The 17,871-nt window shown below is 34.0% G+C and overlaps 1 protein-coding gene across 1 annotated transcript; it reads right to left on the reverse strand.

Annotated features, from left to right (window-relative positions):
• Positions 1-1,106: 1,106 nt before the first annotated feature.
• Positions 1,107-16,579, reverse strand: LOC149803590 (uncharacterized). The gene is made up of 2 exons (XM_089951426.1): positions 15,395-16,579; positions 1,107-1,447 (listed from the first exon to the last, which is right to left on the reverse strand). The coding sequence occupies exon 1, from the start codon at positions 16,169-16,171 to the stop codon at positions 15,407-15,409; it is 765 nt and encodes a 254-aa protein (XP_089807552.1). The 5' UTR covers positions 16,172-16,579; the 3' UTR covers positions 1,107-1,447; positions 15,395-15,406.
• Between the last annotated feature and the right edge of the window lie 1,292 nt (positions 16,580-17,871).

The raw sequence follows: 17,871 nt of genomic DNA on the forward strand, positions 1-17,871 counted from the left end.
TTCTGGAAGAACACCAAGCATGTCCTCTCGGATCTTTTGGAAGGACAATAATCTTCGTTACTCACAATTAGTATATTTTACTCCATCGTTGGTACAAACAACGTATACAGCACTTACTTCCTAATCCTATTATCAAAGAGGTGTCACACGTACAAAAAGAAAGCTACAATAATTTCATGAAAAGAAAAGAAATGCAAAAAGCAGCAGTTGAGAAAACGAGGGAACCCATTTAGAAAGACTTAAACACCTTCTGCTCAGAATAAAAGAGAATTACCCTCAGGCAAGACCTATCGAGAGGCGGCATATACTTCTAGGCTCTCTTTCTCTGTCATCTTGTGAAATAACTTGGATCAAGAGTGGCATTGCTGTCCAATCCGGCTAGGAGAGTCTAGCTGCAGTGGATATCAGCAAGATCTTTTATCCATTTTAATAACTAAAGGCCACACAGTTCCCTTAGAAGTATAAGTACTCCTCAATCAAATCAAATTTCTGTATGTATTTCTTTTGCAAATAAAATCTAAACCCTCACTTCACGCTTATTTCTTGCGTGTTATAGTGTGTTTCTGCACGTCTAAGAACTCCTATTATAAAGGGATTATAAAAGGGAAAGACAGTGATGTTTTAAGGGTAAGTATTGAAATTATTGTTTTGTGTATAAAGAATGCCATCTTAATTCTTTAACATCATACGCTTTGTGTGATAGTATATCAGTGTGCTTGTTCATATAGTGCATGTATATTACTAATATCTTCTTGGGTTAAAAACTGTTGGCTTTGATAAAGAAACGGCGTATTGGTTAGTAAGTACGGGTGTTGGTCAATAGGTAAATTGTTATTGGTGAGTGAAATCGTGTATTATTTGGTATATGTGGTTGCTCGTCATTACATAATGGTAGTAGTCATTAAATGTGGGTGTTGGTCAGTGTAGTGGTGTATGTTTTACACGTTACATTTCCCATTAACGTCATACAGACCCATCATGTTAAGCCTATACACATGTTTAACATTAACTCCCCCCTGTCAATATACAGGTCCATTTTCTTAACACAAACATTAATGCCAATATTTACATGGCCCATATGTCGTCCAAATAATCGATAATACTGCTTCTTCACAAATACTTTATAATTTGTTTTTAACTTTTGGTTCTTTAGCTGTGTCGAACTGTCAGTACAAGCTACCACTGGATAAAAATAACAACAAAAATCATATAAATAATGCAACATCTACATTAATCCCGATATTTACTTTAGAATTAGGTTTTCACGGTTCCTGTTACTTTAACTGAGCTAAATTACAGAAAAGACTTGAAGTTTTCGATGATGTCTGCAGCATAAATGTGCGTTGTTCTCCAGACGAAAGGAAGATTGCTTCATATCTGGGTCACTCCAATTTAGGCAAATAACTCCAGCTGCATTGAAAAGGATTTGGATAGGAACCAGGTTTGCCTGTAAATATACACCAACATATTATTTTTTAGATGATCGAGGGTATGCTAATTAGTCGTGTTGTAAGGGGTCCAGTATTTCATGTCAGTCCCACTTTAAAGATTTGGAATTCCTACTCCAGAAATCATACATTGACGTTGTTCCTTATATTTCTGGTTTACATGTTTATTTTCAAATGCAGTATAAAAAGAATTAAGTTAATAACACCCTATGTCTGCTTATGAAATGTCATCTCACTGACACCAGGACATGGTCATCATCTTGACAACAGTACAAGGTCGTGATCTTGACAACAGTACAAGGTCGTGATCTTTTGAGCTTTTAATTCACCAATCAAATTTCAATTTTCATACTGACGAAAGTTTAAAACGAAATTAGGAACCCATCGTAACTAGCGATGACTCTCAGTAACTAACAATAAAATGCTTTATTTAACAGTGAATTGCAAAGCTCAGCAGAACATTAACTGTACTATATGCCTGTCAGATCTCCGTTTCGTTGGAGATCTAGACTTTAATTGGATTAGACGAACATTTAAACTACCGTTAAGTCATATTTAGCATATTTTCTAATCGATTTTATAAAAAGAACACTAATTTCAATAATTAAAAAAAAATGAGAACAAAAGTTAAAGTATTTTTTTAACTGGTTGAACCTTTTTCAGCTATGATGTAACATCCTACGAGCATTAATTCTCAAATATTTGGCTGGAAGGAGATATGAGAGAAGAGTTTTAAGTGGAAAATGGTGTCCTTGTTGTACAAATCAATATATGGTGATTACAGTAGAATTAACAGATTTAAATCCAGAATTACCTTTATTCTGATGGATCCTCTTTTAGCACAAAAGTGTACATGTGTTAGGATTCAGGTGTGAAATGTACTCTAACGAAATAGCCACGGCATAAAATGTTAGTGGGTAAGGTTATTTCCACGCTTTATCGAACTAAATCTTAAGGAAATAAACGGCTTAGTCGGTATGAAATGTAAGCTACGAAAAGCCATGTAGAGTTGAGCTTTATGCCACTTATCCAACATAATATGTTAAAAAAATCTCACAGCAAGCCACAAACGATCATGTATAATGTATAGGAAGGTTCTCCTAACATTCAGCAAGCGTATACTTTTTCGGGGGGGGGGGGAGGGGAGCATGGATGCTTCCTTTTGTTCGAGATTGCATGTAATCTTGTTATAGGTACTTCAGTAAGAAAACCCAAAAGCAATATATGATAAAGGGAAATAAAAATAGGTGTATATATCCTTCTTTTCTTATGTCGGTTATTATCGTATCCTATTATACCCAACACTGGTGAGCACTGTACCCCCAGTAGCAGTGCTCGGCTGCTATGATTGAATCTGATGATGATAAAGCACCGTGGGTCGACTTGGCCAATATAACAACCTTACATTTTTCCACAATGTGGGAGAAAACCTGACTAAAGATTGCTGAACGTTCTGTTCAGTATCAAAGTTTTCATAGAAACCTTGGAAAATAACTTCGTGTCCACTTTTAGACCTGCATTAGCTTCGCAGTTAAATCTTTGTTACACATGTACATTAGGTCATAGTAAGCAACAGGTAAGTTTTTACACTGATCCCTTTCCCGACAAAATGTGCTATAGTATGACATTTATTGAGTTATAGAGTATGTCAGCGAGACAGACAATCCAGCTGTGGCAGTAAGTCAACATTCAGACTGTTATATCCTTACAAGAACTTGACCTCTGTGTAGTGACGGATACATTCTTGCTGGATCAAAATTAAGTAACACCAACACGCTTTTAACGTCACCACATAATGAGTGCTTCAAGTGAATTGCTTCTATGCAGACCACTATGCGGATGCACAGTTTAAACCGGTTCTAATTTATTTGTCATTTGCACAGAATATCTTCTACCTTCATGACAAACCTAACAAACCAAAATTGTACAAAACCTTAAATAAATTAAATATTCAAACAGGGACTGTAAGTCGTTACTTGGCCCAAAGGTAAAACTTATGTCCAGTTTAAAAAGAACCAAACTCTTGAAAATTACGTATTATCTCTACATCAAAGGACATATTTACCTTCGCTCAAATATTTAACTAGTAATCACAGATGCCTGTTAGAGACAGCGAGGTGGGAAAATATCCCACATCATTGTGGAAAGTACAATCTTCGTCAGATAAATGATATTGATGATAAATACAACTAATAGTTCATCTAATAATTTCTAGTGAAATATCTCATATTTTGAAACCATATATTTATATTACATCAAAGGATTTGAAATTTAAAGAACTGCTTTTAACGGATAACAATATAACTATTTTACAGTTATTAAAACTTTTGAGACCCATAATGAAGATATATTCACAGTTAATATCATAACAATATCCATATTGTATGAGCTAAGAGCACTTTGTTTACCTACAAACGTTATTTGTTTGAGTTTATTATGTTAACGATCAGTCTTCATTTAAAGTCTACTAATGCGTTTTGTAGTGGCGACATTTTCTGCCCAGATATGCCTGAAGCCTGTTTTGTCTATTATCCGGTTGATTTTGTTGAAAAAGAAGAAATCAGTAAATCAGTACATAATAGAACAAAAGGTTTGTTCAGTTCATTAGGCATCCAGTCTTTGATGCATAACATTATAAACATAACACGATAAACAGTGTATAATATAAAAAGCGTCTCAAAGAGTATAGCAAAATACATTTGTTACGTGTTGATATTCAGTGTATAATATAAAACGCGTCTTAAAGAGTGTAGTAAAATACACTTGTTATGTGTTGATATTGATACTCAGTAGCTCATTTCTTACTTTATAAGCATAATAAAAAAACTTCTGAAACATTTGTAATAAGGCTTATTTTATGAGTGGACATCGACATTGCAAATTTATCTAATGAAGGGTTGATATAATTAATACATCCCGTTGAGATATTTCCGTCTCAGATCGATATAAGAAAGACATATACTTCAAAATGATATTCATCTTCTACACACTTGATATTCTCTTCAAGACATAATTTACAAACCCTTTGATCTCGTTCAGTTTCAGCGTGTCTTCCTCGTTAAATCATTAAATCATATTTAGCAAATGTAAATGCTTTTCTGAAAAAAAATGTAGACCTAATGTTAAATATTTTTCAGTATCCAATACCGTCTTGTACTGACTATAATAAACATATTTGGTTGAATCGCAAATTATGTTTGACCAGACCTGTAGCGAGGAAACAAATAGACATTGTCTGGACACAGTTAGAAAGATGCTTTTGTCATCAATTTCTTGAGCTGGCCATGCACAACCAAAATCCTAAGATATATATATATATATATATATATATATATATATATATATATATATATATATATATATATATATATATATATATATATATATATATATATATATATCCTGTTATTGTTAAGCGATAGTTTTACATGGGAGATAATATCTGCTTTTCAATGTGGCTTTGAATAAAAAATAGCTTAAATAATAGATTGGTCATTAATGAACTAGAAACCGTCAATCATTTCATTTTATTTATTGTATTCAGGCTCTAAATAGAAAATAACATATCAGTAGCGTCAATGCTATAAAAACGTATTCTTCCCCATCGATACTGTAAGGACAACTGCCACGGTCAGACCAGATCTATAGAAATACAACACTCTTAATCGTGAAGTAATTAACACGGTTCTTGAAATAAAACTGAAGTATATATTACCGCCACACAAATCAGTTGTGTTGTTTAGAAAGAATTATTTCGGTTTTCGTGTTGGTGTATGTATTTATAAGCTTCGATTATCAAGTGAATATCTTTTTCAACCTTAAAATCTGAGTAGAACGTTAACCGTTTCAAATAATACCTATTCGCTTTCTAAAATTAAGGAATAAAGGTGCTATACTGTAACCTTTATTCAAATAAGTTTAAATGGACAAGAGATTCACAAAGCACGCAATATCAGCAACGTTGTATACATATAATGCAAATAAAAGCTATGTAAAGATTCGGCAGGTTTTCTTTGTAAGATAGAGTCATTTGAAAGCCCATCATCTACTGGAAGCCTATCGATTTGTTCAGCACCGGAGATAAGGCAATTTTCCCAAATAATGTTATGACGAATCCACTAGGCTGGGGACATTTTGGGTTGTTTGCGTCACAGTCTCGTTCAACGGATTTGCATTTTTACAGCAGCATTCCTGTGCTGTTTCTTTTTCATTGTACCAAAGGTCCAGCTTGAATATATATTTGAATATATATATATATATATATATATATATATATATATATATATATATATATATATATATATATATATATATATATATATATATATATATATATATATATATATATATATATATATATATTAAAGGCGTCTTTACGTATTTTCACTTGCACACTCTCATAGCCACAGAATCGCATTTATCATGTATGTACCTGTGTGAAAAGACCAGCACCCAGCTATCATTTGAAACTTTGAGCACATCTTTACATTTCTTTTTTAAATGTATACAAAAACAAGATCTAAAGGGCTGTTACAGTTGTAAACATCAAAAGAAGACCCGCTTTATGTTGTAATTATTGAAAACACCTGTATAATATTGTAATGAGCTCGAACTATTTTACAAGTATGAAACACCACATATATACATTACGAAAACCTATACGATGCCTTGTAGTGTGGCCACCTAGGAAAATAATAAAATGGTGGTTGCAAAGCACACACCCTGCCAAAAGAGGAAAATCAGGACTCGTATTCGTCTATTGCGGTTATTAACGTATATTTAGTGGGATGAGACGATTTCAACGAAAAAAAAGTAACAACTTGCTCTGTTTCCTAAAGAGGACGGAGTTATTTAACTTCGACTGTATTTTGGGGGTTTAGAAAAGCAAGTTGTATGTCGCCTTTTACGACGTCTGATTGTTTGTGAGTGGGACTTTACAACCCGTATTTAATCTTTCCAAGTTCAGCAAATATAAATTATTAGTCAGTAAATCAAAAAGTGAATCGGTTTAATTGTCAGTTTTCCAACCCTAATTTTGACTGATCGTATCACGCTTACTGCTGAAACCATTGTGCACACGTAATTGAGTACCATCTTAGTATATAAAACTACCCGTATGACCATGCAGAACAAAATGCGTTTGTATTTGAAATAAAAACGTTTCCAAGTAAAATAAATTAAAACAGTACAGATAACGTATCATAAAGCATGACACTACTCTCGTGTTTGCAATAATAATAACAATAATAAGGCTAACATGTTTAAAGCATCGATCAAAATATCATATATGCCCAAAACTATATACTAAACCACGATAAAGCATGACACATGGACTCATGCGTGCCCCAGAACTACATACTGACACATCATAAAGTATGACACAAGACGAACGCTCTGGTGGCCTAGTGGTTAGATCGTCCGCCTCGGATGCGTGAGGTCGTGGGTTCGATCCACGGTCGAATCATACGAAAGACTTACAACAATGGTACTAACAGCTGCCTCGCTTGGCGCTCAGTATTAAGAGGTTAGTGTTAGGACTGGTCGGCCTGGTGTCAGGACAATGTGATTGGGTGGGACATCATGTTACATCTCTGCGGCATGATGCCCCAGAACTACATACTGAAACATCATAAAGTATGACACAAGACGACCGCTCCGGTGGCCTAGTGGTTAGAGCGTCCGCCTCTGTTGCGGGAGGTCGTGGGTTCGATCCCCGGTCGAATCATACCAAAGACTTACAAACATGATACTAACAGCTGCCTCGCTTGGCGCTCAGCATTAAGAGGTTAGTGTTAGGACTGGTTGGCCTGGTGTAAGGATAATGTGACTGGGTGAGACACCATGATACACGTCTGCGGCATGATGCCCCAGTGCTAGACATCACTATAAACTGTCACACTACAGACATCGTAGCGATATGACTGAAAACGTGTTAAAGCTACGTTAAAATTTAAATCACACACACACAAATTGTATGAAGTGCTCGAATAATTTTTTGATCTGTATTAAAATTACTAGAACATAAACGATCATGCAAACAACAGAAGAAAACAATAAATATACTGCCAGAAGTGGATCATGTCGTTAAATTAAAAAAATATTATCAAATGCAGATAAAGGTTCGTTTTGTTCTATGTGTAATTTTGGGAATATTGAGTTAGTAATCCCTTGAAAGAAGAACACCAGTGCTATAAACGAGGACTCCAATTCACCACCATGAGTTTCCTTCTCCCTCTATTCAGCCAAGCGTTACACAGGACAAGACTGCATAATTAGATTTTATGAATATCTGGATTAATTAAAGAAACTGTTTATGAGGAATAAAGTCTAATCAGTTCCACCAATATATATCCTCTCTATGAAAGATGATTTCAATTTCAAATGAAGTTATCGATGAAATTGATGAAGTTCAAGGAGATACCAGCACAATTAAGAGATAATGATGACTAAAGTGGAAAATGTAGAGGTGGTGCAAATTTCAAGTGTAATTTAATTTATAATATTTTGAATATATTCTACTAAATATTCGTAACTTATTTTAATGCGATTCATATCTGATTATCAAGACATCGGTAGGAAAGGCGTTCAAGATCAGAAACTATCAACAATATGTAAATGATGAAAACTATGTCACATAACGGATGGATTTTAAAGTTGACAAGTTTGAACAAAAGCAACGATAAAGAATGTTTTGTTAAAAGAGCAATAACATATGTAGATACAAACTGATTCATGTATCGATCACTATAAAAACTCATTGCACATCTAAGCGATGACAAATCCACATTGACATTTAAAACAAAAATGAGGACGTGGGATCCTCATGTTTCAGAAAAAATATATATTTATGCAAATATGTTGATTCATTTTAAAGATTTAATGAAACTGAATTGCCACCAATAGAAAGCTTTGTGTCAAACCTTAATGGATCACGTTTTACTATATAGGCTTCTTACGTAGTGGGCAATGTTATGAAATATTTCAATTCATTGGTATCTTCACGATTATTACGTAAAGAAGATACTTTAGTACTTACCGATATTTCTTAAGAATTTACATTTATGATATATCAAAGTCAAAGTCATATATTATGTAACTAGGGGTAAACACTCTATGGAGCTGACAAAGTACTGGACTATGCGCGTTAGTAACCTTAAATCGGCAGACGAAGAGAACATGAAACTAATGCAAGAAAATGTAATGTGTTCGAGTGATAATAATCAATTTGACTAAGCTTTATATATAGCTTTATAAGTATCAGCACATTATAAGATTATCCTTTATCACCGTCAAAACGGATTCCTCATGAGAATGATTTATCTAAAGCAAGGAAGAAATTAATAAAAGACAAAAGAAAACCAAATATTTAGGAGCTAAATTATGATGCACGTTAGTAATCGAGTGAAGATATGTTATTTATTACTGTAATATGACTTCGTATGAACAGTTAGCAATAATGACAAGAAAGACACATATAGTGGTTATTTTTTTATCAATAGTTATAGTTAAAATATCATACATAAAGCCGACAAATCTTCGAGGAAAAGCGTAACCACTGATTTTAAACAACATAAATCTGTCTTCAGAAAACGGATGAAAAATTTACCAAAATAGAAGAAATTTAAAAAGGTGTACTATGAAACGGAATATTTTAAACTTGAAATGGATATTTAATTTCCAAGAAGAACAATAATAAAAAACGACATAGCATTAGTTACTTTAAAGAACAAGAAAAAAGTTCGACTAACCAATTTATGGCGGTTTTACAGTGCTTAAAGTTAGTAAATTACTTATATACAAAATTTATCAGTAGGACTCTAGAACCGACACTAGAGGTAAAATATGTTTACAAAGGGATCATGAAAGATGTTGTTATAAAGAATGGAAACTTAGATACGTATAACGATCAACTATAAATCAACAGCAGATGAATTTAATTTATATCCTACCATTACAAGAGATACAATATCGCGAATAATATGGTTGCTCTTTCACTTTAGGATGATAATTGCTGTATGCTGTACAGTATTTATACTTTGCGAAATGGAGCTTCTCTTACGTAGCAAATGAATCTCGACAAAAAGAGTTTCTTTCTACCATCTTGTCATCTAACAGATATTCCAGCCACAATAAATGTTTATTTCTCTTGTTTTCCTTCACATTTTCAAATATTGTTTATTTTCAACCATTTTTATAATTTCTATTAAAAATGTTCTCCATTCACATTTTATCTTTTGAGTCAAGAATTGTACAAATCAAGCATTTTCAAATATGACAGAATCATAATTTTGTACAATTATCCCTATAGATTTACCATGATATTAACTATTGAATGTTAACTTTGTTCGATTAGTTGTTTCTGTTATACATTATTTAAGATTTACACATTTATCTATAGAAACAAACTGTTAGCCATGTATGCATTAATAAATAATTCTAACCAATTGTCTAATTTACCATAAGTATCTATTAGAAATATCTTGTTGTCCTTGAAAAGCCATTATCAGTCATAAGAGTCGGGGAAATAATGAGATTAAAATCCAAAATATTTTTATATTATGTTTCAATGGCATTTTATTCAAACTTTGTATTTCCTCAATTTGCAGAAACATATATAATTACATTAAAAGTTGTTGTTTTTTTAATTTTTAAAAATTTTTGCTCGTTAAAGTGTTCCAAGTTTTTCGCCGAGCTCTACTCTGCGTGGATATTTTAACCTTGGTGAACTTACATCCTCGGTTGATTTTAGAAATCTTATTATTTTCTTTAATTTTATTTTCACAACCTTCCTTTTAACTTGTGTTTAACATTCGAACTTTACTTTCCATGTATGAAATAAGATGTGAAACCTATAAATCATTTTTCAAATTAGTGCGTACTTGTTTCTGATACATACCAATCAGATATTCCGCGGCCCGGTGTTTCTATCTATACTGCCAAGCTAACTTAATTTTGACAACATTTCATATACTTTGCCTAATATATGTTCACTGAATCATCAAAATAAACTTTTCAAGTTTAAATATTTAAGCGCTATGGGGTTTGTACGTGAAATAGTCCTTCAGTGTAATATATTTTCATCCCGTCAAATCGACTTTTTGTATTAACTTGTATGGCACGGATTGCTAATTTAATGTGTTAAACTGAGTTACGGGACGAAAACAACGTGCGGTGCTTGTTATTATTATTAATCTTTTTAAATTTGATCTGCTGAATTTACTTACGTAAAATGGGCAATGACGAATACGTTTACTAACATTCTTTTGTTTACAGTTTTCGAAAATAATGAAGTACGGGATAAAACGCATACATTCAGAACGCACTTTCAGTTCTCATTGTACATTTTGTGGAGGTGACAAGTTGATCTGTGATTGTTTGTAAGAGTCATTTAGTTAAGAATATTTAAATATCTATATGCTAGTAGATTTGCACTTAAAGAAGATGTCAATCTTGAATTATAGTTTAGAATTTATTCATAAGTTCCAAGGTTGAGTGATATTTTAGCTAAGTAAATATCATGTGATCTGATTTCAGAACATGAATTCTTGAAAAGATGAAGATGACCTAATTGATGATTAGTCAGTGTTAAAGTACTTGATCTTATTTACAGAAGAATCTAAATGTGACGTTCCCTGCATTATGTCTTAGTTATCTATAAGAGATGAAATAAGGATAGTTAAGTATTCCTAGTTTTAATATCTGTCTTGCAAAGATTCTTATTCGTGTTTAATTGAGATGATTCATTTATTTGATTGAGCCATTATTTGGAATTACTAAGTAATAGAACTTTTCAGATTATTGGTGATTATAACTATTTTGTAATTACTGTGAATTCATTTAAGGACATTTTTGGATGAATACGTCGTTATTTGTCAGTGCTATTAGTACATCAGTGCTAAACAGTGAGCTTCATTCGGAATACCATTTGGATTCATTCGGATCGCACAATACGTTGGAACTTGATAGAATATTTAGGACTATTTGGGATTTCATTCAAAATACTTGGAGGTATTTTAATTTTTCACTTTATATTTTAAGGAAGCAAATTTTTGTTTTCACTTTTATAAAATATGATGGCTTCGCACTTCTTTGTTGCTTGGTTTAAGACTATATAATCAATAGTGAATCAGGAATGATCAAAGTTAGGGGTTATTACGGCCCCAATTCTTCGAGTCGCATCACTCGTGCCATTGGCTGGATCTGCAATCATGCCGCATCGTTCCGGAATTTACCCTTGGTTTTTCGGTTATTAATTTGAAAAATCACGACTTCCAGATATAGAATGATATGTGTTGATTTCCATATTTATAAATTCACGGCTACAATTTGAAATTCAAAGTCTCAAAAAGTGACCACGGACGTAAGGCTATTTCAATGTCTGATGTTTGATGACGAGCCACCTAAGGCGTTTACTAACTTTTTTATACCAAGGGCTTGGGTTTTTATAATATAAAAAAATATGACGACCGGTGATCTAGGATTGTTATTAACGTTTTCTAGGGTAGAGTCCTACGGCTATTCACACTATTTAGGGTGGAAAAAGCCAGTTACTAGTGACCTAAGTTTTTTCATAAAAATGTTGTCTTATAGGCCTAGACCTATCAATAATATCTGACGTTTGAGTGCTAGTAATCTAAAAAAATTTACAAATAATGTGTGTGGACGGTTATATAGTGGTCTTGGTGTTCTTTTTGCTTTTTGTTTTCTGAAAGAGTTTAAAGTGTTTAAAAATGAGTAAAGCAGAATAAGTGGCCAATAATCTAGGATCTTTCAAACTGGTGGTATTTTGAAAATATCTGTTCTTATGGCCATCTCCTTTCATATTTTAGGAAGAAAATGTATTATCGTTTGAACATAACGACATCAAAAATGTCGTATAATGTTTTCTAATTTCATGGTGTTTGTTTTTGTAATCATATCATTTTTTGTTTTTTATCTTATAGGTGTTGTCTACTGTTGTAAAGCGCTTAGAGCTTCTAAAGATTAGGCGCTATACAAAGTCCTCATTATTATTATTATTATTATTATTATTATTATTATTATTATTATTATTATTATATACGCGTAATGCAGTGCCCGGATGTATGCCCACGGCACATTCTAGGTGAGTGTGAATAATTTAATAAAATTTGTTAATCAAATAGATCATTATTGATATGATATTAGATTTTAATATTTCATCACTAAATAGCTTATGGTACATTTCATAGTATAATCTATGTCGTACATAGACATCATGCCGCGGTAGTCATAGACATCATGCCGCGGTAGTCATAGACATCATGCCGAGGTAGTCATAGACATCATGCCGAGGTAGTCATATCTGCCGCGAAAACGACTTGTATTTGTTCGACAAAATAGCTGTTTTTTTATCGATTTGTCACTTGTCATTAGTATAAGTGTTTTTTCTTTCATTTAATTTAGTTAAATTCAGTATTTAATTTATAATTTATTATACATTTCAATGAGACGAGTCATATTCGTAAGTGCAGTATCATATCCGCCGATATGACTCACTTTTGCTATCTCGGTCAATAGTTCACATGACCCAGCTCATTTTTAGTTTTCTTTTCAAATCTCTTGGATCAGTTAGCTACGGGCGCCCTTAAGAATTTTAAAGCTAATCAACCAATCTTTAAATTTTTTAATAGTTTACTTTATGCAAGGGGATTTGTGCTACCTCAGTTGGTAAGCGTTCGACTATCGATCAAATGGATTTAATACACTACCAGGTAGAGCGGGCCAGTTGCCTCTGTGCTTCCTTGGGAAAGGGACTTACCTCGCATTTCATCGGCGTGATATTACCCATGATGAAACAGTGTTGTATATAATCTAACCAACCAATCATTTTTATATAACACGTCAAATTAAATCGTTTTCATTTAAATTTGGCAAATTTGTATGTCACTTATCTAACTCAATATTTACTATTTGTTAATTTGAGGAAACGTAACATTTGCGATCATATAACCGCTCTTGTATGCCATCAAATCTGAAATATTGATCAGTAGCCCCTATCTTGACTTACACATCTGGGAATCATTGTCCGAAAAATAGCCTAAACTGTGAATTTTGTGGTACAACTAAAGACATGACGTCACAATAATGGCGTCAAAATGAGTGACTCGAACTGCAGCCTAAGTGGTCCTCTCCCTTATCTCCAAAAACCATAGCCACCACAAACTGATTTTACCAGTATCTTGCGGAATGTGCCTGCTTTTGCTGCATCTCTTTGTGTTTAATATGACAGCATTTGTAAAATGACTTATGTTTAATGAAACGATTGTTTGATGGAGAGCAATGATACAAGTCGTTCGAGCATGCATTATTAAATGTCAGTGTGACATTGAAAGATCATTTAAAATAAGGTAAAAGCTATTCAATGCGGGAATATTCAACCGGAATAACGTAAGAAATATCCTACTACAACAGTGATTCTCAAACTGTGTGCAGCGGCACACTTGTGTGCCGCGTGAGATTTTGCAGGTGTGCCGCGTGAAATTTGCTGGTGTGCCGTGGGAGTTTTGAAAAAAATATTTATAATTGCTAGCGTTTTGAAACCTTGAACATATCGAAAAATTAAATGGTAAATCAATGTCGCAAAAGTTAAAAAAGTAACATATATAAAAACGCAATCTCTGTCAGTCTGTCATTCATTGGTTCCTTTCGTAACGCGAGACTTGTTCGAGATCTCGGAAGAACTCGATCGCTCTAATTATAATAATAGTCTAATAATAAATACATGCAGCCCATTATACAATGTTCTCGAATTTTCAGAGCTAAAGTAATAAATACACGAAGTCATTTGATGAAATGTTGTCGCTGTGGCAAAGAAAGGTCTCGAAGGGAGTCCTCGACTGCTTTTCTACTTCCAACAAATCTCATTCAAACAAGAAAATCATCCCCTAAATTCTGGACATACTGAAAGACCTACCATCGGCACTGCAGCATTACTTCCCATCACATGCAAGCGATGAATATGGATGGGTGATCAGTCCATTTGGAAACAATGAAACTACAAATCTTACAACCATAGAAGAAGAACAGCTCATTGATTTAAAAAACGATACATTTTTTCAGTCAACATTTCCCAAATAGAGCCTGGATGAGCTTTGGATCTCAATCAAGAAGTCATATCCTGCAATCAGTTCAAAAGTAATCAAAGTAATTCTGCCATTTGTGTCGTCGTGGTTTTACTGAAATCAAATCGAAAGAGAGAGAGAGAGACTTTGGAGCCTCGCTTCAACCTGATTTGTTCTCGAAAGCAGGCACATCCTTCACATTAAATTTAAAATTAAATATATATGTAAAAATAAATAAGTACTTCACCACACAAATTGTTAAATCTTTTCAGGTGTACCGTGATGTTTTTTTAGATCTTTTTGGTGTGCCGCAAGACAAAAAAGTTTGAGAAACACTGTACTACAATCTGTGATACTGTTTATGAGTGACAGATGACATTATCAAGCGGAATTACGTAAGAAATATCCTACTACAATCTGGTATACTCTTTAGCTATTCAATACGTTGCAGCATAAAATCAAAAGAAAACTTGCCTCCTTCGAGCGAATCAGGTGATGTTTGAGCCCGTGGGTGAAAAACTATATTCTTTTCACCAACTCGATGAAAACTATCTGTAATTCACCAAATGCAAGCACATATGCTCTTTATCAAGGTACATGCGGGAGTGTCATACAAAAGAACTCAGAGCAAAATATTCGAATAATAGTTCGGGTATATAAAATGGATAAATTGTGACTTATTTTTGGATAGTGAACAAGGGTCCATCAAAATAAATGCAACCATCAAGTTCCATGACATTCCATGGAAAAGCGTAATTGAAATGGAGTTAAATTTAACGACTAAAAGTAATTACTTGCAAAACAAAAATAAAACTAATAAAACAAGCTTTTCTAGATATCTAACATTAATAAAACTTGACTTACAGAAAGGTCATTTTAATGTTCTAGTCCAAACGGACCTCTCCGACGTCTAGGGCGAGGTGCCAGTGTGTTGATGTATTCTCCAGACGATGTAACAGCATCTCCGTTACCACCCAACTCTGGAAGACGGTTGAATCGGTTGGGCACAATTGGAGGTAACGCTGCATCTCCTGTAATACGAAATACTTCACCTTTTGGGCCTCTAAATGGAGAAATTTTGCCAGGAATTAAATATGGGGAAACTGTTGGGTCATCTCTATCGGACACAGTTCCAGAGGAAACGCCAAGTCCGGCAGTCAAAACATTTGTAAACTGAAAAGGCTCATCATGGCCGATCCCTTCATTAGGTCCCAATAATTCGGGGTCAAGAACATTTTGTAACTGTACAGGAGAATTATGACCGATTCCTTCATTCGGTCCCAATAATTCGGAGTCATCTGTGGGAATATTTCGAAGAGATATTCTTGAGGCTGTAGTAGACTGTAAAGGGACGGATTGTAGTTGCTGACGGAAACGTACTCGAGTAGCACCATTCATACGATTCAAAGATGTACGAAGTCCCAGGTTACTCAAAGAATATCCGGTCTGTAAATGGTTTCTCGGCTGTAGCCCAGTTTGGTCCAGGAATGTCCTACTGTCGCCTGGAATCCACTGAGCCTGAATTGCGACTATTAATACAGTCAGCAAAAACGTGGAGGCTTCAGCGAAAGACATTTTGACTTCTTCAGTGCGGGAAGCGTTAGCAGCGACACGTGAAATCCTCTGACAACCTGGCCGCATTCCGGGTTACTTTAAATGATCGACGATCAAAAGAAAAAAAAACAAAGCTGCCAGATATTTCCTCTATGGTTGAGTGATTAAATATTTCAATCAAACAAACTGAAACAATAAATGGCTTATAATAGGTGTTGTTGGTGTTGTTGTGGTCAGTCGAATTCGTAGAGAAGTCGCTATTGCTAAATCAGTTTCTTTAAACAACAGTTGAAGCCTGTCACCTAATTTTAATTTTTATCTCACTTTTAAATTGATATTTACAGTTGTTTCTCTCAAACGTTTCTTTACCTGTATGGTACATCCATCTATTTGAGCCCGTTTACTTAGAACACTTATCAATTAATTTGTTCTTTTTTCTTCTTTATTTTTCCTTTCTTTTTTTGGGTGAAACGGCCTTTTTCTTTGGCTCTTTTAATTTACTGGTGTCTTACTTTTATTCTTCAGTCTGTTGATATATTGTTAATTATAAAGATCGAGTTTCCTAAGCTCTATTTTAAATTGGACACCTTATGTAGCATTGAAACGTTTATGTTGGGGTGTAGGGTCAGAGTCAAATCCCTATCGAAAGTTGGAATTTGCCGACACCATTTGGTGTCGGTATTGGGTAGCCTCTTACTAGCTGGCCTAGCAAACTTTAACGAACTTTCACCGAGATATACCTGCATGAAATCGAGAGGAACATGATTTCTTTTCTCAGATATTGCGAGTAGAGCATTTGTTATATCTTTAATCCAATGACAGACTAGCCTAAACAATAGCGTTGATGAAATTCGACCTGGAAATCGCCATTTGCATTCTGAATCACATGACTACACAAATATCGCGACCTACATGTCAATGACATCAGAATTCAAATAGTCACGTGATATAAAGAAAAAATAATTTCTAATGTTGCTGCAGGAAAAAAATCGAACATATAAATCAAAGTCACGTACTATTTACAGAAAAATGAAAGAACATAAACTTCTAAAAATATTTATTCTGAAAACAACGACCAGGAATCTGTAAATGTTGCAGCAACTTGGAAAAAATCATACTGAACAAGTGGAGAGCACAGGTCAATGCGGTAGTCACGTGACACCAACGAAATATATTGCCGACACGTACTTAGAACTTGATGAAACTGGGGTTTTCGACCTAGCTGCGATACCGACAGGTTTCTAGTCGTTGTTCGCAGAATAAATATGTTGGGAATTAAGTGTACATTATATTTATGCACAAGTATTACGTGACTTTTAATTAATATTTTCGAATTCTATGTACATCAACTTTGGAAATGGTATGTTGATATCACTCTGTAGTTACATCTCGTCTGTCAGCGGATTAAAGACATAGCGAATGCTATATTCGCTATTTTTGAGAAAGAAAAAAAAATATTTCTATCGATTTCATGCAGGTATATCTTGATTTAGTTTGCAAGGCCGGCTAATATGTGACTACCCTATGCCGACACCAAATGGTATCGGCGAATTCCACCTTTTCGATAGGGAATTGACTCTGACCCTACACCCCAACATAAATGCCCAAATATAAAAAAGGGTGTCAAGGGTTAGAGGAAACTCGGACTACTGTTGTAAATGATCTTTTCCCCTGTAAGTGGAAGCTCTCTACTTTGATTATTTTGTGGTAATCATCGATCATAGCTGCTGCTTTTCTTGCCTCCTGGTCCAATGGTTCATGTATGTATATTTTGTGCATCTATTATT

Source organism: Sinohyriopsis cumingii, chromosome 3 (genome assembly GCF_028554795.1).
Source record: "Sinohyriopsis cumingii isolate HCF-2022 chromosome 3, ASM2855479v2, whole genome shotgun sequence".
Taxonomy (NCBI): Eukaryota; Metazoa; Mollusca; class Bivalvia; order Unionida; family Unionidae; genus Sinohyriopsis; species Sinohyriopsis cumingii.